The sequence below is a fragment of the Macrobrachium rosenbergii genome, chromosome 51 (genome assembly GCF_040412425.1).
Source record: "Macrobrachium rosenbergii isolate ZJJX-2024 chromosome 51, ASM4041242v1, whole genome shotgun sequence".
Classification (NCBI taxonomy): domain Eukaryota; kingdom Metazoa; phylum Arthropoda; class Malacostraca; order Decapoda; family Palaemonidae; genus Macrobrachium; species Macrobrachium rosenbergii.
The window spans coordinates 36,786,817-36,809,328 of record NC_089791.1 but is presented as its reverse complement, the minus strand read 5'-3'; the positions used below and the strand labels follow the sequence as shown (position 1 = coordinate 36,809,328).

Below are 22,512 nucleotides of genomic sequence, written 5' to 3'. Positions count from 1 at the left end.
AACACTATTCATCGGACCTTAAAACTTCCAATTACCTGGGAGTTGTGCATGGACAGCAGACAGAGCACCTATCAGATTAAGTTTCTGAAGCATAAATCACTGCTGTGAATTCAAGGGCATAAGAGACATCAACCAAAGATCAAAATATTCCAAGACAAATGCTTGAAGTAAGCAATTTAAGATGACTATGAAAAAGGCAAACAGTGGCCCACTCAAGTTCCACAAAATCAAAGCTAGATCCCAGCAGGGAGATTTGACCAAGGACATGGATATAGGCTGGCCAAAAAGGCTTAGAAGATATGAGAAATCACAATCAACATTGACAATATGAGTAAACTTCTAAGTATGAGATACTTGAAAAATAATGCCATCACAGGAATACAAGGCCTTGAGTGCAAAAAATATCCATATTATTACACCAGGCAACAAACTTTACCCACTTTCCTTCGTAAACTTAAGAGCCTATGTCCTTCACAAGGGGGTGGTTGCAGTTGCAGTGATCTTCAAAAATCCCCTCTCTGAGTCACTGCTGATACCCTCTAATGTGAAGGTGAAGGGATTCCAAAAAGCTGTTATGCCTGTAAAGGTGGGGTGACTTCAGGAGCTTCCTCCAATGAGGAAAACTATGAGGCTCTCATTGACAAGCTCCAGAAGATTGGAAACCACTTACACTTGAGCTGGAGGGAAGCAATAAGTGTCCTCCCAAAGTTCAATGATGCCTAAGGCTTCACAAGGACTTGCCCAAGTACAACTAAAGGTTGGGGAGGCATGAGGGTCCAGATTGTCTTCTAAGTGCAGAACAGCATCCATAGCTTCAACTAAGGCTACCAGTAAAATGAAAGCATATTACTGAAGGATGTTACAAAAAGTAGTGAATGACAAGCACTTGGTCCTTGGAGGAGTTAAACACTGATCTCTTGGAAGGGAAGTGCTTAGCACCAAGAGTGCGTAGAGGCCTCAAAAGGTATGATGGACTCTAAAGAGGAGCCCTGGGTATATACAAAGAACTTACTGCTGATCCAAGGTAAATAGGGCCACATACATCCCTCATGTGGATTAATGTCAACATTCTCATGAAGGCAAGGAATCACTAGAGACATATCTGCAAGAAGAGAATTCAAGAAGGATTTAGAAAAATGAAAGCTAAGATGGCAATTAGATGAAAATTAGAATCCCCTTTACAACAGGTCAGTGAGTGATGCCTGGAGTTATGAATATCACTGCAGCAGCAATCAGTGTTGAGGCCATGTGTAAAAGAGCAGCCAAGGGCCACTACACAAGAATAATCAGTATTGTGAGGTGAGGACTCACTATGAGTCTTCATGTTGGATATCTCTGGAGATGAAAATTGCTGAAACCTAGACTTCAAAATCCCTAAAGAAGGAAGTACATCAGCTACAACCTTAAAAGTAGGTGGCAAAAGAGGCGTGGAGACTATTGGCCAAGCACCCAGGAGAGAGATGTCTTCAACGTCCAACATGACTACATGGCTGAGTACCTCAAAAACAGAAGTGACTAAAGGCAACATCTCACAATGGGCAGCTAAAACAACAGCCACTAGGGGAGAAAGAACCATGACCATTAAAGGTAGAGGCATGATGACTGGAGGTGGAGGCAGGACAACTGTAGCATGATTAACAGGGTGGCACGGGTGACAATAGAGGAGGAAGAGCAGGAAATGTATGTAAGGTATCCAGACTGACAACAGACCACAGCTGGTTGGTGATGGTGCTCAGTGTGCCAAAACAAAATTCAGTGATTTTGTTAATCCAGAAGGGCAACATCTGCAGATTTCCACAAGTCAGTGTTGGGTGATGAGGCAACAGCAAAAGGCATAAATAGAGGTGGTGTGGGGAGAGCGGCCACAAAGATAATGATGAAAGAGAAAACCGAAGAATTAGAAGTGGATAGAATATCCTTCCCAGGGGTAACAGAATTTGTGATCAACATGCCTAGGAACCTTGTAAGCAGGTAAATGCTCTTTTGTCCATAGAATGGCCCAACAACTCCTAAAGTGATGGAGTCTTGACTAAAGATGAGGCAGTGGCCAAAGAGTCTTTCCTTACTGACGGCCCTGTGAAGTACGATGATGAATGGCAATAAAAATTCAAATAAACAAACAGCAAAAGGCTACATGCAAAAAAAACTCATGGGCCTACTAAAAAATTAGCGAATATAAAAATAGGATTACAAATTTATTAAATTCAAAAATTTCAATGAATTTGAACCAAATTCACCAAAATCACAGTTAAAAAAATTACAAGATTTCAGACAAAATTTGAACCCAGAACGTACAACAGAGAACTAAAGCCAAGTAGTTACTGTAAAGCTATGTACCCAAAAGTAAAAGGAAAGCAAAAATAAGGCAAGTATGGAATCACATCAATGAAAACTCCCTCAGCCAACACGAAAGAGAAAATGACATAACTATATGAAAAATCCCCTAAAAACCCAACAGTTTATTGGAAGAAACACACACGGAAAAAGACGATTCATACTTGCTCACCAGAACCCTGTACAACCAGCTCCAGAACACAAAATACAGAAATGTTACATAAAATACCCTCTAATTAAACCTGAAGGCACATAAATATGAAAATGAACATAATATTGAAAATAAAAAAAAAAGTTGTAGTGACATAGAAACATAGAGAGATGTTTACTCTGACAAGTCGCTCACAAGAATGAGGAGTAGGTAAAGCACCATAGGTGCTTTGGCCACAAGTAAGTGGAGGCCTCTCAATCTCGAATGGTGTGAGTTGGTCTGACTGAGATTCATTGCAAGATATAAAGGCAATCTACAGTTAGTGGGGCTGTACTGAACAAATAAGCAATATACAAGTCTCCCAAGTGCACTCACCAATGTAACATTTGTTTGCCATTACATGAACTTTTCCTTGCAAATTGTAAGTTTATGTTTTAATGTCTTGTAATATGTCAGGATATTAAGTTGTGTTTTTTGTGTCACAACACCTCTGATTGTGGGAAAGTAACAGTGTAAAACTATACAAGGATTAATGGTAAAATATTAGTTCCAAGGATAACATAGTAAGCAATAAATTCACATCCCTAAAAGCAGGCATGACTCACTGCTGTATTGCTCAAAAAAATCAAAGAAATATTAGTAAATTGCATACACACTAGCAAAAAAGACTTCTAAAATGTCCCATATAATTATCAGTTATATTATTTGTTAAATGTAACGAGCAATGAGCAGGAAACTGCAATTTGCCAATAACCTCATGACATTTAGAGGACTATATAAGACTGCTCACACTATGAAAAACTAAACAACTACAAGAAAGTAGTTTTAAATGCAGGTTTATTTTTACAGAATTTACATTCCTCTGGATTTTCTCTTGAGCCATAGAACCTTACAGAAATTGTTATGGAAAAGCAGACCAAATTATTTTACAATACCGGTACATTGGAAAATACATAAAAGAAACAGAAAGAAAAATACCACTAAACTGCATGCACAATTACATGTTTATTCAATGAAAATATGACTTACATTTTCATGCAACAGACCATATAATTCTAACTAACTGAATTTATAGCTCCTAAAAAAAAATAAAAGCAAGCTTGGAGGCTATCAAGAGGATGTTATGCAGTACCTGCCAGAGGCACCTGAAGCATTCTTAATCATGAAACAAAAAACATTTTACCCTGTTCCAGACATATACTCATGATTCTACAAATCTGCTGAAAATAGTCCTACTCACTAGCATTCCTGCCATACAGCTTTTTTTCCCATTCATCAATGACCGGCTGTGTGGTGGGTTTCTCATGGAGGGAACCTGAGCGAACAACAGCTGCGCTTGGACGCTCTGCCAGCCCAGGGGTCCCACGAGATGATGAGGATTTGGGAGTAGCAGGGGATGGCCCAGAGTTATTACCCTTTGGAGTGGCTGGGGTAGAAGGTGTTGCTGAACTTGATCCAAAACTATATACTGAGGCATTGGGAGTTGTTGGGGTTGGTGGTGCAGAAACATTGAAACCATTAAGGTCAATTGGAGCTTCAGAAGTTGGAAGAGTGAGATCCGGAGATTTTTTCTTTGGAGTTGAGGGAGGAGTGTGCGTTGGAGAGGAAGGATTTGCTTCTGTTAGAAGTACTTTACTAGAGGAAGAGGCCAAGGCTTGAAGGGCTGAAATCTTTTTGGGCTGTTCTTTGGCAGGAGCAGATGCAAAAGAAGTTTGATCAAGATGTATAGGTGTGGAAGTTGTACTAAGGGAACGACTCTTAGGTGATGGTACAGATAAAGATTGATCAGTTACTGGAGATGCTGGTGATGATGATGAGAACTCTTCATTGACACTAGTAGATCTTACATATCGTGAAGATTTGAGGAGGGATGGGGAGTCTGGAGCACCAAATGATTCCTTGATATTTTCCTTTAGTGATTTACCAAGTTTGGGAGAATCAAGAGACACTTCTTTCTTAGAAAGAGATTGTGATTTTGGAGACTCTGAGGTGATCTCTTTGTTACGGGGTGCAGCTTTAGGAACTGCATTCAACTCCTCAGAGCCTTGGGTAATCTTTGTACTTCTAGGAGCAGGCTCAGGAGAAATAGATTCTAAGTTGAGAGAAGAATTAGTGTCCTTTGTATTGATGCTACTAGAAAGTGATATTGTTCTTGAAGAGTCAGAGGAAGCACTACTTTGGGGAGAAACAGTTTCATTATTAGTGGCTAGTGTAATAGGTGTCAGATTTGGAAAAGTCAAGGGAGGGATTTGAGACTGGGGTCCAGGAGTTTCCTGGGAGTGAGAAGATGGAGATGGAGGAGTAGGTGGCAAAGGGGACTCCAGGGTAATGGAGGGCACTCCTGCAACAATCCCTGCAAGTTGATAAGGACTATTCAATATCTAGCTAGCATTAGAGCAATAAAAAACTGCAATATTACATCCCTGAGATACATGGAAAATGAACCTGAAACACTTTTCAAGTACAGTACAATGCTACGAGGTTTATAAAAAATAAGATAATGATTGCAAAAACTTTTATGAATTACACAAAAAGTTTTATGTTACAAACAGTTGTTAAGTACACCTGAATGATGAGTACCTAAATCAGTCACCTTCTTAAAATATACTATTTAAAACAAAAGAAATTTGTAATTCATCACAACAAACACCAAATGTACTATCAATTAAACTGTTTCATAAAAACATATTTCAAAAATGGAACAGCCAAAAATAATGTTGACTAGAGTTCACAGTACCCAGGGGGAAAACTTTTAGATCCTGATATATACAGCATTTTGGAGAGCTCTCTTAAAAATATTATGCCAAAGAACTAAAAAAGATGGCAATATTCATACCACCCAATTGGGGTAATTCCTGGACACCTCTAGAGATGAGATTATGCACACTCTAGGATATTGTGGAACTACACAAACTGATCTGTCCTATTCATTCTTTCATTCATTATGATTAGAAACCATTCTTACAGTTGATACAACAATTGGGGGGATACATTATTTACCACTCTCAAGTTGTTGACATCTTGTTACAAAAAACCACTGTGAAAATTTAAGGAAAGCAGATGGTGAGACAATATTTATGATTTTCAGGCTGCCTGACAGTGTCACAAAAAACCATCCTGGGCTCAATATTCATATTTTGCATGAGAGCAGGTTATGAGGGACATCATACCACTTTCCAATTAAATATAAATGGAGGTGGAGAGGAAACTCACTGAGAAGTTACTACATTTACTGGTAAAATAAAAGATAAAAAATTCAATGGTCAAATAAAAGACATATGATATAAGATATGTGATATCTATATATCACATTCTGTATATAACAAACAAAAAATTTCCATTAAATTTAATGGTTGTAAGGACATTTCAGGAAGGAGACAATTATAAACTATTTGTGGCCAAGAAACAAATGTCTAGTTAACAGTGATGAAAAATGTAAATTGCTTACAACCAATCCATGACGGGTTTCAGGGATGTCCATTCCATCTATGTTAAGAAGGTTTTCATAAAGTAATCTTTCCAAATGTCTATGATATGAAAGTTTTCATAACAGCAATCTTTCCAAGATCTATGTAAGAGAAGTTGCTTTCACTTTGGGCTGTTCTTAAGTGTTAAAATCTCATATGCAGTCCACTTTATTTAGGTCCTTCCTCAGAAAAAGTCACAGAGGGCCAGGAATACTGGCCAATTTAACCACAGAAAATTAACTGTAGTTCTGACAAGGCAAAGTTTTCAGAGCTTATGACTGGGTTTACTGCGTCACCCTTTCAGTGAATTAATACATACCAGCCAGGAACACTTAGCCTGTGTTAAGATGAACCTAGCCTTGACACTTTTGGAGTGACCAGACAGTTTTGAAAGGCATGAATCTCACCAATCCTACATGCCCAGTTCAAGAAGTTAGTAGGAAGACCTTCCATTTATGAAGTCTCAGCTGCCTTTGAGAACCAGATCACCTTAAGATGGCTTTGAACAACCCTTTTCTATACACAATACTTATGAGAATAATCAATTCCACAAGGTTGAGGGGAATTTCAGTCACAATACAGAACGGCTCTGTGTAATGATTTTATGTCCTGATCATTCAGAAAGGACGGAGCTACTTGAGCCAACATCTGGAGGAAGAGGCGTTTAGGACTTATGAAAATTCTTACCAGATTGACTCAATTTGGAAATGGGATATTCTGCCTGATCTCACATGAATACAAGCAGCAGCAGCATCTTAGATGTCTTTGAAAAATCTTCTTCAAAATATCTACACATGAAGATGGTGAGGAACAGAAAAATATGTCTACCCTCTGTGAAAGCCAAGTGTATCTTAACATAATGATTTGCTCCTTTTGTTGACTGTTGAGAACTATGCTTGTTGTCCTGTTGTTTCCTTTTGTTGAAAGCTGTTGAAATGAAATCACGATGAAAAATCCAACCTGCAACCTGCTCTTTTTGCAGACTTATATTGAACAACAGAATTGCTTTTATTGGACACCTGTAAGCCAGTAAGTATGTAGACCCCTGAAAACTTGCAATCTTATTAAGCATCCAGAGAACCACAGGAGAGTTATAGGATATACAGATGCTATCAAATTCCATCAGTTCCAATCTCACATGAGGCCATTTATTCCCATCCACCCAAGATGAAAGGAGAGGAAACGTGACAATTTATCATCATCAAGTCTATCAATTAAGAGTAAAGAATTTTTGCAACAGATCTGAAGCAAAGGCAATCAAAAGATGACATCTATTGAATTGATGATCTTGTTGAATGTCCTGGTGAATTTCTGACTTCCAGCAAAAAGGACACCCAGTAGGCACTACCAAGTCATTCAGGGTTTAACAGCATTCAAGAAAAATTTAATCAACAACCAACATGTCCACTTCTCCCCCTTCACACCTAAAATTTTGTCCACCCCCCATCACAGTAACATGAAAAGGGAGCATGAAGATGGACAAAAACTCATTTTGGTAATCCACAAACTTATTGATATGAAAATATGAGGTGGATCTTCAGACTCAGCACTGCTGACCATCCCATTGAAGCATGAAAGGTAATTAACATCTACCTGATATTTACCATAGATGACCAACAATGACCAAGAATATGTTCTTCATAAGAAAGTCTCTATCCCTCCTTAGGATGGTTATGATTTGCACTGAGCATACTCTCTCAAGGAATGAGCTGATATACCAAGTACCTGCTTATCAACTTAACCAAAATAGAATGCCCTTGTGGAAAAAAGAAATACTAAAATGGAATAAAATTATATAGTAGATACACACTGAATATAAACATAGATTTGATAAATATACACAAAACAAATAAATAGAATTAGCAAAGGATGTGGGCTTGAATGTACTCTCCTGCATGGCAACTACAACCCAATACTACTGGAGCAGCATTGCACCCCCAGCAGCTTGAAAGGAACACCGATACTCAAATGAAGTACGCTACATATAAATGAGAGCCAGGCATGATGAGCATACCCAACCCAATTACCTAGTTAAAAGCTTTCCAAAAAGTGCCTGTAACTGATGTACACTGGAACTTGAACAGAAGCCTACAAAAGGGCATATGTCAATTTTGAAAGCAAAGTTACCATGAAGTAACAGACAGCACAGTCTTTTAAATTCACTGCTTTGATATCCATAATCTACCAAACAAAAAGTGAAGACTGGTTTTGCTTCACTACTGACTACAGGTCTCCTTGAAAATCAACCAAGTAAATCAGGTGTTCAATATTTAAAAAAATGAACTTTGCTACAAAATTAGTAGCTTTCCAGCTTACACTGGTTTTACCTTTAAAAACAAGTTAGCAGGGACTCCCAACCTTTTTGACTGCAAGGATTGCCTCAGAACATCCACTGAGAAGGATATAGAAGAAGGGGTAGAGTAAAACCTACTGGAAATGGAATGTAATATCAAATTAAACAGATGGACGACAAGCATCATACTGCAAGGTAATGCTAATTTCCTGTCAGGATATACAACAGAACTCATACTGACAGGGAGAGAGAGACACACAGACAGAGAGAAACTCTACATTCAACTCATATTGTCTTAGTTCCTCGTTGGCGAGTCGGTAGAGTTGTGGGCTAGCACTCCGGCCGGCTAATGAAGAATTAGAGGAATTTATTTCTGGTGATAGAAATTCATTTCTCGCTATAATGTGGCTCGGATTCCAAAATAAGCTGTAGGTCCCGTTGCTAAGTAACCAATTGGTTCTTAGCCACGTAAAATAAGTCTAATCCTTCGGGCCAGCCCAAGGAGAGCTGTTAATCAGCTCAGCGGTCTGGTTAAACTAAAGTATACTTAACTTTTTTTCAAATTACAGTATACATGGTATGGGATAAGGATGCATGGAAAGGAGACGACATGGAAGGTGGCTGGCTACAATTAGAGTGCACTGGTGGGGCTGGAATACCAACAAGGATGGCTAGAAAAATATATATAGTAGCTGATGCTTCATGATCCTGGAGAGGCCACATCTCCTAAACCACCAATGGATGGTGATATAAGAGGAATCATGAGAGTTTATTTCTTGCCTTTACCTTGCCAATAAGCAAACATGAAGAGCTAAACTCAGTTTTTTTTACCGAGGCGCATTGCCACTCATTCGCAGGGTGCCCCTTTTTAGCTCGAAAGATTTCCTGCTAGCTGATTGGTTACAGTTATTTTGTCCGAATAGCATCATTGTTTCAAATAATTACCAAGTAATGTGAATCGAAACTTATTTACTAACCTAAATTTATCCCTCAGATATATGTTTTGTCAATAAATAATGTTAACGAATAAAGAGATTATAAAGTATTGCGATAGTAAGTCGAAATTTATTAATAACACCTGCCGAAGTCAACAACAGGAGCTTGTTTTCGGATGCACGCTGCATAATTTTTTTACTTTTCACATATTTTAACACCAATTGGGATAAATTACACTAAGCATAAGAAAAACATGTTATTATAAACTTTCTTTGAATACCAGAATCTATTAAAAACATGAAATTAATAGTTTCTATGCTTCTTTTTGTAGGTGCACACTAATAAAAATATATTTTGCAGAAATTAACAACTTACTCTTTCATGGAAGTTACAGCAGACAATGCAAGATAAGAAAATTTTTTTTCTTATTTTGCGTTCTGTTCAGGAGACATATAAGGTTAACACGAGTTTCTGCTGATATTTTTGAAGTAAAAGAGAATATGTGACTGAGTAGAAATGTACTACTGTAGGTATACATTATACTTTTGGGACTTAGTAGGGGCTACAGGCGTCTGCATCAAAATGCAGGTGGGATGGAAGGAGGGAGGGGTATCATGGTTGTAACTCTCGGTGAAATTATGAATTCGTTTAATTGTGATTTTTTACAATTTATGGAACACTACAGTATCCTCAAACCGAAAATATTGCTATCAATAGAATCTATACCTTTATGACAAAATTAGCAAGCCCTTTACATAATGAACTTTCATCATTGGCCTACATACACCTTAGCCTAACTTATATCAAGCATCAGCTACTGTTTACTGTTACTCCTTACCTTAAAGAGTTAAGCAAAATTTATTGCAATTGTCAAAAAATGGAGTGAAGACATAGACATAGGCTAGCCTAGTTTGAAATAACCAAGAAATAAAGCCATCATAAGGGAAGTACATTATTGTTATAAAAGTAAAAAATAGCCTCTTCATATTTATCATCATATTTATCATAATGATATAACAAAGGCTTCGCACAAAAGCCTATAAAAGGTATGTATCTGAAAAGTTTTCTTGCCCATCAACATTTGCTGGCATGTGGATACCACATGAATAACTAGGCCTACCTATCTACGTAATTTTATCTAAAGCCACGGGCTTTTCCTTTTACCTCCCCAGAAGTTTTCACCAATAGCAAGTTTTATTAATTTCATGGTTTTAGTAGATTCTGGTATTCAAAGAAAGTTTATAACATGTTTTTCTTATGCTTGGTGTAATTTATCCCAATTGGTGTTAAAATATGTGAAAAGTATAAAAAAATTATGCAGCGTGCATCCGAAAACAAGCTCCTGTCATTGACTTCGGTGGGTGTTGTTATTAAATTTAGACTTACCATTACAATACTTTATAATCTCTTTATTCGTTGACATTATTTATGAGCAAAACATATATCTGAGGGAGAAATTTAGGTTAGTAAATAAGTTTCGATTCACATTACTTGCTAATTATTTGAAAACAGTGATGCTATTCGGACAAAATACTTGCAACAAATCAGCTAGCAGGAAACTTTTCCGAGCTAAAAGGGCACCCCTGCGAGTGAGGGCAAATGCGCCTCGGGAAAAGTAAACTAAGTTTAGTACATTTTCTTTTGGCTCCAAGTTGGCAGGACTGATTGGCAAATGGTCCGTCCCTAATTTGGGTAAGGTGATAACTGGTCCAGGCCTTCCTTTTGGCCTCTTAAACCAACACAAGTCTTCAACAGTACTTGGAGTAAATGAACCTATGAGCAGGCCACAGCTAAGAAATGGGACACTGCACAAGAGCTTTTACATGTTGTGAAATAGTTTAAGATGCACATCTTTTATTGGATGACCAACAATTAGGGTCTTTACCCAATTACATTCTGATATTCCAACCTTTTCCTTTTACCTCTTCTAGGTTATCACACCAAATGGCAAATGGGTCCTTATCTTTAAAATACCTAAAACAAAAACAAAAAACTTAACACATCAGTAAAGATCACTAGCCATCAGGGGAATTCTTGTGAGAACAAAAACTTCCACTGTATAAGGATGGCAACCATCATGACTTTGAGATAATAATTAAAAGGATTGCATACAACAGATATTAAATGAGTAAACAGAGTAACTCTTCCACAGCAAGCAGAGCTCTGGCCAGGATAATAATTAAATGTGGAAAGTTCCCATCAAAACATTTTATTGCAAAAATAATGATCATTATTTTTTGTATATTTCATGGTACTATTCAAATACTTTTCACCCACATACATAACTAGATCTAAATGCTTTCACTCAAAGACTTGCTGTCCCTGAGCCAAAACTGATCTTAAAGCCAATATCACAGTGTACAAGCAAAATCCTCACCTGCAAGCTGTGTTTAACAATGACTATCAATAATATCAAATCCAACATTGTTAGTTAAGATTAAGCCACAGCCACCAATGTCAGAAACGTGCTCGAATTATTAGCTTCACTCTAAAAGCCTGTTATCTTTAGACAGTCAAGGTTCGAAAGCTGTACATGTTATCTTTTGTATGTACTGTCATCAGAATAATAAGCATACCTAGTTACATATTAATGTGTTAACAGCTAAAGCTTGACAATTAATATGATCATCTTCACCGTATCACTGCATACTACATACACTGGATGTTGTCAAACATGAAAACTCATATGTTAATTCTGAAGCAATAGTCCATACAAAGAGAACTGAAAACTGAATAGTTTGGAAAGGATAAGAAAGATTGTGTTATTACTGGTATTAACTGTTCATTAGCCCCAGAGAATTAATAAATGTTCCATCTCATTTTCTGCTTCACTAAATGCATGGGTCTCTCAAGAAACATTTAACATTACACTTGAAATAAATCAAAATTGCATATTCAAGGAATGTACAGTATAATACAAGTGATTACCTTTATAACCAAGCTGAAAAAAACAGACGCTATCAGAAAGAATCTTGAATAAAAAAGGAATATCATACGGCTCCAATTTGCCGTAGCTCACAACAATAAAAAGTTTTACCATCATCATTATTATTATTATTATTATTATTATTATTATTATTATTATTATTATTATTATTATTATTATTATTATTAAGTAGAATCAGCAACTGCTACATCTGCTACATTCAGTTTGTATTGTGCAAAGCTTTTTCAATCTTTAAGAGTGTTTTTCCGGCATTACTGCATGCTGCCAACAACTCCCCTAAATTTGTCATACTATGGAGAGGTAAACATTCATTGATGGGAATTCTTTTATTAAAAAAAGAATTCTCATCAACAAATGGTTACCTCTCCATGGAATGACAAATACTGTATAGGAGATCTACAAGCAGAGGCAGTAATAGTGAAAAACAATCGTAAAGTGATTAGAAAAACTTTATGCATACTGAATGCAGTGGATCCAGCAATTACACTCAATTTTGTTTGCTTAAAAGAGGGTCTTCTGCTTACATATTATTATTATTATTATTATTATTATTATTATTATTATTATTATTATTATTATTATTTATTTTATTTTTATTATTATTAGAATTTTTATTATTTTATTTTTGTACCAAAGACCTTCTCTAAAGTGCAGAAGCATTGAAAATTATAATTGTTTCCATGGCATTCAATTTGTATAGAGTCTTCTCAATTCATCTTACAATCTTCTGTTCATCACCATGTAGCTGGTATATCAAGTTTCCTAAGGACATAAAGATTTCTGCTGTCTTAGGTTTATTTCCTCTAACGTGTTGGCAGCACACTAACAGCCATCTATGAGAGTACAAAAGCGAATGAATTGAGATACAAGATGCACAGGTATGTATAGCAGGGTGTTTATAACTGGTGGGTTGAATAATGGGCTGAATTTTGATTGGTCATGGGGTAATGACAAAACCTGTCCAGGAGGCATTGTGATCTTCTAGGCCTAACCATTATTGCTGACTGGAGGTGGGTGTTGGCTCGGGTACACCCACTGGCGTAGTTGGTATTATAGGCCATCCAGGTGACATACCATCAGCATCCGGTGTTTCTCTCTCTCTCTCTCTCTCTCTCTCTCTCTCTCTCCCTCCTCTCTCTCTCTCTCTCTCTCTCTCTCTCATGATGGTGTTTGGTGTCAGTTGATTTCTTATGATGGTGGGAAGAAATTCTGTTTCTTTCACCATGTTAATGCTTAGCTTTTTTCTAATATATGGAGTGCCTTGAGAAACCATAGGCATCGTCGGTCCAGTGTCTAGTCTGTAATTTCTGTGTTCTTTATACATAAAATCATACAAAAAGACCAGAAAGAACTAAGCTTATAAAGAACACAGAAATTATAGACCAAAGTATAAAGTTACAACATAAAATTGTTATCCCTTAAAGGTGAGATATACTTCCTATTGATATTTAATTGAATTTTTGCTTTGTCATCATGTTTGATAATAACTTATCACTGCCAAATAAAGTGTTAACTATAAACTCCACTATTTAAAGGAAAAAGAAACAATTACATACCACAGAGGGTTATAAGAGGTCAAGATCACAGGAAAGGGTATCTACAATCTACAAGCTACCTTTGAGAAATGGTAATACTGCACTGTGTGTCAATAGTGTAAGGTGATGGGGCTATCTTTTTGAATGACTGATGGTTCAACTATGACAGCTTCTAGGGATTACAGCTTTTGGGCAGCTTCACAATTGTTGGCACTTGCTTGTTAGCATCTATTAAGTGAGATAAATAACTATCAAGGTTATTTATACATTCTTAAACAGACTGCAACTGCTAGCTATTTCTCTGTTTGCTGAGACAGCACTGTGTTCCTCCATACAGATTGTTTTATTGCCTTTCTCAGAAGCCAAATACAGATATGTACAGAAAACAGTTTTGTTTTCCTTCTTAAAAATTGTTTCATTAACTTTAATAAAAGCTGTTGCACCCAAAAATGGGTGTGTATGGAGGGATGTATTGACCAGCAAAAAAAGCCACAGGTAAGGCAATTCATCTTAAGTAAACTAAGAACATTAACATAAGTAACGAAAATATCCAAGCCATTACTAATGTATGTAGATCTGGAATTTGGACCAGGTAGTAGTTTAAATTTGATTGTAATATGTGCAAAACCATCACTACTACATACATCATATGCAACTAGTAAGTTTTTCATGGAAAAGTAAAAATAAAAAAAAACTACAAGTCAATGATGGATAGCATAAGCATACAAAAAGTGCATGTATATGTATTCATAGACTTCTTGTACCATCTATCATTGTGTTCAGTTTTAATATCCAAAGGGTACATGGGAAATTTCAGTCCTCAACTGCTTACAGTACCTGTAATATAAAATTCTTACATAAATAAAAACATATACGTACACATTTACTGTAATTAAATTTTTAATTATAGTAATTACAATTAACTATCATTACCATACCCACTACTATATTGAATGTCTTCAGGATATATACAGTGATACACCTTCATAATACAGTAATACCCCAGACTACATCATTAATTCATTCCAAACTTGCAACTTAAAAAGAAAAATGCCCTATGTCACAAAAACATTTTAAAAAACTACCTAGACACCCTGTACACCCCTATAAGCAACATCATAACACTGCTAATACTGTTTATGCACAACAAGTGTTCGATAGCTAAACGTTTTGTTGCCTTTTAAAACAGCACATTTACACATGTTAATTTTACAGAATGTAAAAAAAAATATGCGTACTGTGCTACAGCACTGTCTACGATAGCCTAGAAACAAAGCCATAGGCTAACATCACTAATGAAGTACTGTAAATGTCATTCAATAGTTGAACATTTTGCTGTCCTTTAAATACAATAAAAAAAATGCATAAAAGTTAATTTTAAAGAATGTAAAAATTCTATGCAAGCACACCTACCTGATGAGTAACGTTGAAGTGCTTGATGGGCTGGAGGAGAAAAGTGGAAAAGGAAGAGGAGACTAATACTGAAGGCTGAATTTCTTCTTCTTGTGAGATTTGTACACGGCAAGAATTTGCTCTCCTTTCGATCCAAATTCAACATAATTATTTAAACAAAATCTATGCAAATAACACAAAAACAAGCACAAGTTTGAATTCCCTGAAGAACACCAGAAGTTGAAAGCCATACTACAATAATCTTTTATATTCTTAAGCCTTGTAACAGTTTTATTGTATAAGCCTTTTGTGACTGCGTAGGTACATTAGTTTGTATAACATTTGTTTTCATGTAATTTGGCACTTTTCCATAGATTTTTGTATTGTGATGGCTGATGACTGAGCACTGGAACCAAGCACATACAAACATACATTTGAATGTCATGAAAATACTAACAGAATGCTTTTAATATTCTTAAGCTTTGAAATGCTTTTATAATTACATACTACACATTTCACTATTGTATGTTATCTTAACAAATGTTTCCATGTGGTCTGGCAAGTTTTGTTGATTCCTGCTTTTATGGCTGATGACTGAACAACTGCAAGCACACACTTGAATTTAATCTTTTGAATGGCGTTATATTACCATACAGTACTGTACACATTATACTACTATTCAGGTAGAGCATTATTTTGTACTCCAGTGTATTAATGTTTGTTTATGCGATTTGGCACTTTTCTACTGAATTTTGTACTTTCGAGGCTGATGACGGAACGCTGAAACTAGCCGACCTCGCCTATTTGTGGTCCAGGTTTCGCAGCTTCACCTATTCACAGATTTTTCTGTGTAATTTATCCCCGAATTATTTGCGAAAATTCAGCAATTCGCGGATTTTTTGTTCGGAAATATTCACTAATTACTGTATTTTCATGTTATTTTCATGGCTAAATACATTTTTTATGATAAAAAACAATTTACTAATTTTCAAATATAAATACAGGCAGTCCCCGGTTATCGGCGGGGTTCCGTTTCTGAGGGTGTGATGATAATTGAAAATCGCCGCTATGCAAAAAACGGCAATTTTGATGCTTTTTTGGCAAGTTTCGGGGGTTATCAGCACCGAAAAGTGCCAATTTTTGGTTATCAGCTCAGCACCAATACCCAATTATCAGGGTCGATAAGCGGAAATCAGCGATTTTCGGTGCCGAAAATTTCCGATTTTTGGCGCTAGACAAGCCCCATAAAACCGGATCGCTGTTAACCGAGCCCGCCGTTAACCAGGGACTGCCTGTACAGTATTAATGTAAACAGCAAAATATCAATAAAACTTTTTTTTTCAACGCATATTAAATATTTAGGTACTGTATAGTACCTAACTTCCCAGTGTTTTCCCTATGTGCTGTAAAAAAAAAGAAAAATAGAAACAGGACTGCTTCAGTACTGTGTGAGAGAAAATGAATGTACCTAAATGTATAGGGGTAACTTGAATAGTTTCCACACTTAGCTGTAAGCCATATATTTTTAAGGGTAATGTTGTAAGATGACTTTGAAATGATATTAAAGTGTTTTAGATGATAGTTTAGGGTATATTCTGTATAGGAGGATAGTTTAAGGTACAGTATACATTTGGTGTTTGAACTATTAAAATAAGCAATTATAAATGTTTTTAGAGGGAGTTCTTTGGTGTTTGAACTATTTAAATACCCTGTTATAAGCATTTTTAGAGAGGGATGTCAAGTATTCGCAAATTTTAGCTATTCACAGGTGGTTGTGGTCCCATCCCCTGCAAATACCAGGGTTTGACTGTACATATTTACAAGCATACAGCCATGTGTCATGTAAACAGTAAAAAGATATCTTTATTATTTTTAAGCTTTAAATGATTTTACTGTGTACTTGCCATGCATTCTATTATTGTATACTATTTTAACATTTGAATGTGCTTTGTCACTTTTCCAGTGATTAATAGTGTTTATGGTTAATGACTCAACGTTGGAACTATATACATTACATAAAGAATAAACTGCACTCGAACATCATGTAAATAAGAGAATATTTTCAACATATTTAAGCTCTTAAACGATTTTATACTGTTAATTTAATTACTGCACATTATCTTATGTACTGTATCATTTGTTTTTATGATTTAACACTTTTTCATTGATTTATGTTTGTTTATCATTACAGGTATAGCTTTTGTCCCTACCCATCTTAAACACACATAAAAGGATTTAAGCCTGTTTCTATGCTTCCCTTTAATTTTCAACAAAAATATAACCCTGAAAATGCCTTAAGCCAAGATGGTTTAACTGGGGTTATTACTGTATGTATGTGTACAGGTAGTCCCCTGGTTACGGCAGCTCTGATTTATGGCATTCTGTACTTACGGAACTTTTTAAATATTCGTCAAAAAATCGGTTCCAGGTTACAGCTGATGTTCCAAAGTTACGGTGCCGTAACCCTCAAGTTATGGCGCCGTAGGTGCTGATGTTACGAGTTATGCCATTTTCCAATTTATGACACGCCACTGGAACGGAACCCCCACCGTAAGCCAGGAACTGCCTGTATATACATATAAAAACCATACACACACAATCTTATAAATAAATTCTTCCATTACAATGGAATCCCAATGCGGCATTGTCTGTTATTGTGGATGTTCACTATATATGATTAATCTGTTTGTATGAATAAACCTGTTATGAAAACATTGTCTTCACTTTGTTTTTCATAAAATTTGCTTTACTTTTAGCTTAGAAAGACATGCAGACAACCAGAATTATTTACATTATTAACCTGAAATAAATGTGCAGCACATCCCAATTTTTTTACCTTCAGTATTTACAATAGGAGCTTCATTTCATCCGTCTCTACACATCCATAAGCATCGAATGGAGTTTTCATTCTCCATACAGTCTGAGCCACTCACAGTTACCAACAACCCTCTCAATGATAATGACGAATAGCCCTATCAAACACTAATGGAAAATGGGGGAAGAAGGGAGGAAAGGGGAGGCGGGGGAAGTTGATTACTGCTTTGCTTGGACTGGATGTTAACTCCTCAAGTTTAAGAGAACCTACAACATATCATAACTGCTTTTTTATTTTACTGATACTTTCTCCACATTTTGAATGTAGCTTATTAAGCCAACAGTCTTCTGGTTCATTTCCTACAACGTGAATATCATCACCATAATAATAATATGATAATGATGATAATTGTACACGTTTTTATAGAACAAAGTTCAAGGGCAGCTAATCTGACCTGCAAGTTTCCACACAACAGAAGGTATTTGTGCTAAACAAAAAAGGAAATGGACGACAGGTACAAATAAATTACAAGCTACTGAAAATATCCCTAATCAACTAATGGTCATCACAGGTTTTCTTAAAATACAGAAGTTGACATAAAAGATTAACAGGACACCCTGGAGACAGATAAACTTTGCAGAGCCAAATGCAAATACACTCAAATAGTAGTTCATTGATTACTGTACTTAGAAACTACAGCATATGAAACAAAACAGCACTCTTATACCACAGGACAATATGTCAACAAGATTTCTTATTTCAAAACAAAACAAAAATTGACAAGTTTGTCCTTCAATGGAGAAGTCTTTACGAAGCCAGTTCCTCCATGATAGGCTAAGAACTATGCTTTTGTTCTAAGAAAATTTACAAGACATTTCTAAGTCAAATGCTTGAAAGCTCTTGTAGTGGATTTCCTCCCCATCCACTTTTATATAGAAAACTGTTTTTCATACAACCCCATTGTAATCATAAAACAAGTCATTTACATGGAGGAGGAAATCCCAGTCCAACCCGTCTGCTGTACAAGGTAAAGGAAGTGCTCAATGCACAAGCCAAAACAATTTTAAGATGCTCTTCATCAACCCTCCTCATTCCTTTCTGTATCTCCATAACATTCTCAATTATTCCTTGCTACTATCCTAGTTTGCCACTGTGATGGTTTTTACTATTATGCTAACATGTTTTCTTGTTATAGTTTAATTCATGTTCTATTTACTTCTTATTTAATTTTGCTCTTATAATTCTTTCCTATTACAGTATCAGTGGTTTTCCCAGTGGGATCCTGTTTCTCCATATTCCAATAAAGGGTTAAGTAGGTATTAAGCATACTTTTACAACTGCAATAATACAACACAAAGAAATATAGAACCTTCAGTTGTTCTCTCATTTCAAATCCAGCTCATTTTAAGAAAAATAACCCTGTGCTCACAACACACATGTACACCTGTGATACAAAAGATCACAAACATCAATGAAAATTACAGTTGAAGTCAGCAATCCAAAACTAAGCTTTTAAGAGGTAAGCTATCATGATGACGACAATACTCTTCTGATATAAGTGATGTGCTCATAATCCCAAACCATAAAATTCACTGTATAATTTACAAATAGTATTTTTGTTGAACCCTATTATTCTTTTATATCATAATCTAGAAATAAGCAATACTCAACAGACAACTGTACAGTTACAAAATGCTATCTGACATCACACAATAGCACCAGAACAAATACAACACAGCATTTCTCATAGGAAAGTGCCCCCGTACCAATAAACTTGCAGTGTACAATGAAAGCATTAGTCCTACACACAAACCACACCAAGCAATCAAAAATACCTTAGCATTACTTGTTATACCCTCATGCTGTAAAGCTACCAATACTTTTCAATTAATTCTACTATACTTAGATTACCCCTTAATAGCAAAATTCAAAATATCTACAATATTTTCCGGGAGAAAAAACTTACCTCCCACTCGTGCTGGTTTTGGTGGGGCTCGAGGTTCTGTGAATGTCTTACTATTGGCATTGAATTGAAGGCGATCATCTTCTAAACAGAAAAATGTATACAGTAAGTATAACACTCATCAAGAAGTAACATCTGAAAGGGTAAAGGATTCTTCCTTCCCCTGTGTAAAATTAAAACATTCATTACACCTGCAATGGCTTATGAGAATGCTGTGTGAATTACTTTTAAACCATAGTAATTTATTAAAATATTGCAGAAACAAAGAAACTAAAAAATTTAACTGACCTGGTTGTTCCTGAATAAGTGAAGAACCATGTGAAACTGTACTGTAAGGGCTACTCGACCTAGTGTTTACAGTTACCTCCTCATCAAACTGAAAATATAAAAAACACTTTTAAGGCAACTTCCATGTTTTACAGACTACAAAATTCCTAAAATAAATTTTACTTGATATCTTGATAAGCTGATTATATAAAATTTACACAAGGAAAGAATGTGCAGCGCTGGGCAGTTGATAACAAACCTCTCAAAGTGAGAAAACCCCCATGTGAACAGTAACTTGACATTTACAGACAAATATAAAGTCTGTGATGTGAAACATGAGAAGAATGTACAGTATATGAACCTTTTTCAGTGAACAATCTTCAAATCACTCTTACAACAGAGCCTAAGATAGGGTTTCCCTTCACTTAGATGTTATTTCAATGTAATATGTACATAGAATCTTGGTTAATACTACTGTCCCACTAGTTAGGACAGGTGGAATGCTGACCAGAGCTTGTGGCAGGGCTATTAGGGCTATCGGAATACCATCAGGGCCCAGTGACCCAATCAGAAGTCAATTCTGCTTCTTTCTGCATGGATGTCAAGGTTATGTGGGAGTAAGCTGATAGTTCATACATACAACCATCCACCAAGTACAGGAAACTATGGTGAATGTATCTCTGCATATCGCAGTAGTAACCATCATATCAACTTGACCTTGAAGCGTATTAATAACGACTAAGGAAAAAGGTTGGCTGTAGATCTCCATCAGTCCCACTCCCAGTGAGAGCGAAACAGATGCCAGGAAGAACATGAGAAACATCAGAAAGGATGTGCAAGGTCACTGTTAACAAATGAATGGGTAAAAAAAGTAAAGGCTGCATAGAGATCAGTGACTAGTTGTGAAGTGGCAGCAGAGATAATAGTTGAAGGAACAGCAAAGGAACATGTGATAGTGAAACCCCAGGGGAATGCAAATGGGTTCAAATACCTGGGTCAAATCAACTGGAAAGTCTGAGATGCAGTTTTGAATGAATTACAAATAAACTGGGAACACAGGCCTGAGGCTGAGGATGAAGAGAAAGGTGAAGCCTACAGGCTAATAATGGGAGAATAATGCAAGTAACTCAACTCTCCCACTCAACTGACATTACCTCAAGCACAAAACGTCTTGACTATCATTCATTTTGTACAGTTACTGTTTGAATTCCTATCTGGTTTAAGTTTTTTTCATGATTTTCTGATACTACCTACTTTGTCTTCATCCCATTATATTTTCATATCCACTAATTTACTTGCTGCTGCCTATCGTCCATCTCAAGCTTTAAAATTTCTGTTTATTTCCCAGTCTCTGGACATGACATCTTTCACAAACTTCATTGGCAATGTGATCTTCCCAACGAACTCCACCCTAGAATTTCATGCTTTTCTATTCACATCTCTTTGACATGGAATGCATTTTTTTGCAAATGACCAAGTCTCTGATGCATGGAGTGGTACAGGCCATATGCATGCATCACAAATTTTGGTAGCAGTTACTGATGGAACATTCTTATTTACTAGTAAGCTAGCAATGTTTTCCTTGGTATGCTTTTCTTTTTACTGGCATCTTACAGTCCAGTGCATCTCATGGTAATAAAACTTTCTATCTCCTTTAAGGCATACCCATCCATCAAAACATGATGATCAGCCTCCCTTTCTAGAATGTATCTCTGGCATACATAACTCCTCTCCACATCTTGTACTTTTGTACTCCTGAGCATATCTTGTGACAACATCCTTCATTTCAATACACAGTAACTTCACCCTTACACATCTGGTGCAGCATTTTTATGCCCCACCTATAACTAATTTTTGTATTCCATCTTTACAGCCAACATAAGCTTTTTTTTCTTACATTGATATTCAATCCTGTTTTCTCATTTCCATTCTTCCAACTTTTTCTTACATTAGTTTTCAATCCTGTCTCCTCACTTCCATTCTTCCATCTTTTTCCCCAATTGATTTTCAATCCTGTCCTATCACTTCCCTTCTTCCTTCTTTTAATATTTCTGTAACCTCTTCCAACGATTCTGCTGTTAACATTAGGTTACCTGCATATATAAGCTCCCAACAAGCTCCCCTTTACCACTCCTTTGTTGCTGTCCCCCATTATAATGATAAATCCATAAAGGACTTAATGCTGATGCATGATAGAAACCAATATTTATTTTAAAATTTCTGATAACCCTGTTGGTGTCTTCACTAGTGATTTAGTATACTGTAATGGTACAGTAACATCATTAGCTTGATGAGTCTCTAGATTTTTAATGGGTGCCTTTATTCTTGCCAGGTATTTCAATTACACCAGTGTAAAAAATCAACTCTTTTAAGGGTCAGCAAAAGGTTTTGTTCTTAGTAAATGACATTTAG

General features: G+C 36.2%; 1 protein-coding gene across 6 annotated transcripts in view; it reads right to left on the bottom strand.

Moving 5' to 3' along the window:
• The window catches only part of Rip11 (Rab11 interacting protein), a 140,176-nt gene that overhangs the window by 20,671 nt on the left and 96,993 nt on the right, over window positions 1–22,512 (bottom strand). For 4 of the 6 annotated variants that reach the window (XM_067095311.1, XM_067095313.1, XM_067095308.1 and 1 more), the window contains exons 8-10: window positions 20,122–20,209; window positions 19,837–19,917; window positions 3,726–4,838 (exon numbers count right to left, since the gene is read on the bottom strand). In XM_067095311.1, coding sequence (XP_066951412.1) covers window positions 3,726–4,838; window positions 19,837–19,917; window positions 20,122–20,209 — 1,282 coding nt within the window. The remainder of the gene's footprint in view (window positions 1–3,725; window positions 4,839–19,836; window positions 19,918–20,121; window positions 20,210–22,512) is intronic. The other 2 variants (XM_067095312.1, XM_067095309.1) reach the window with 1 other exon arrangement.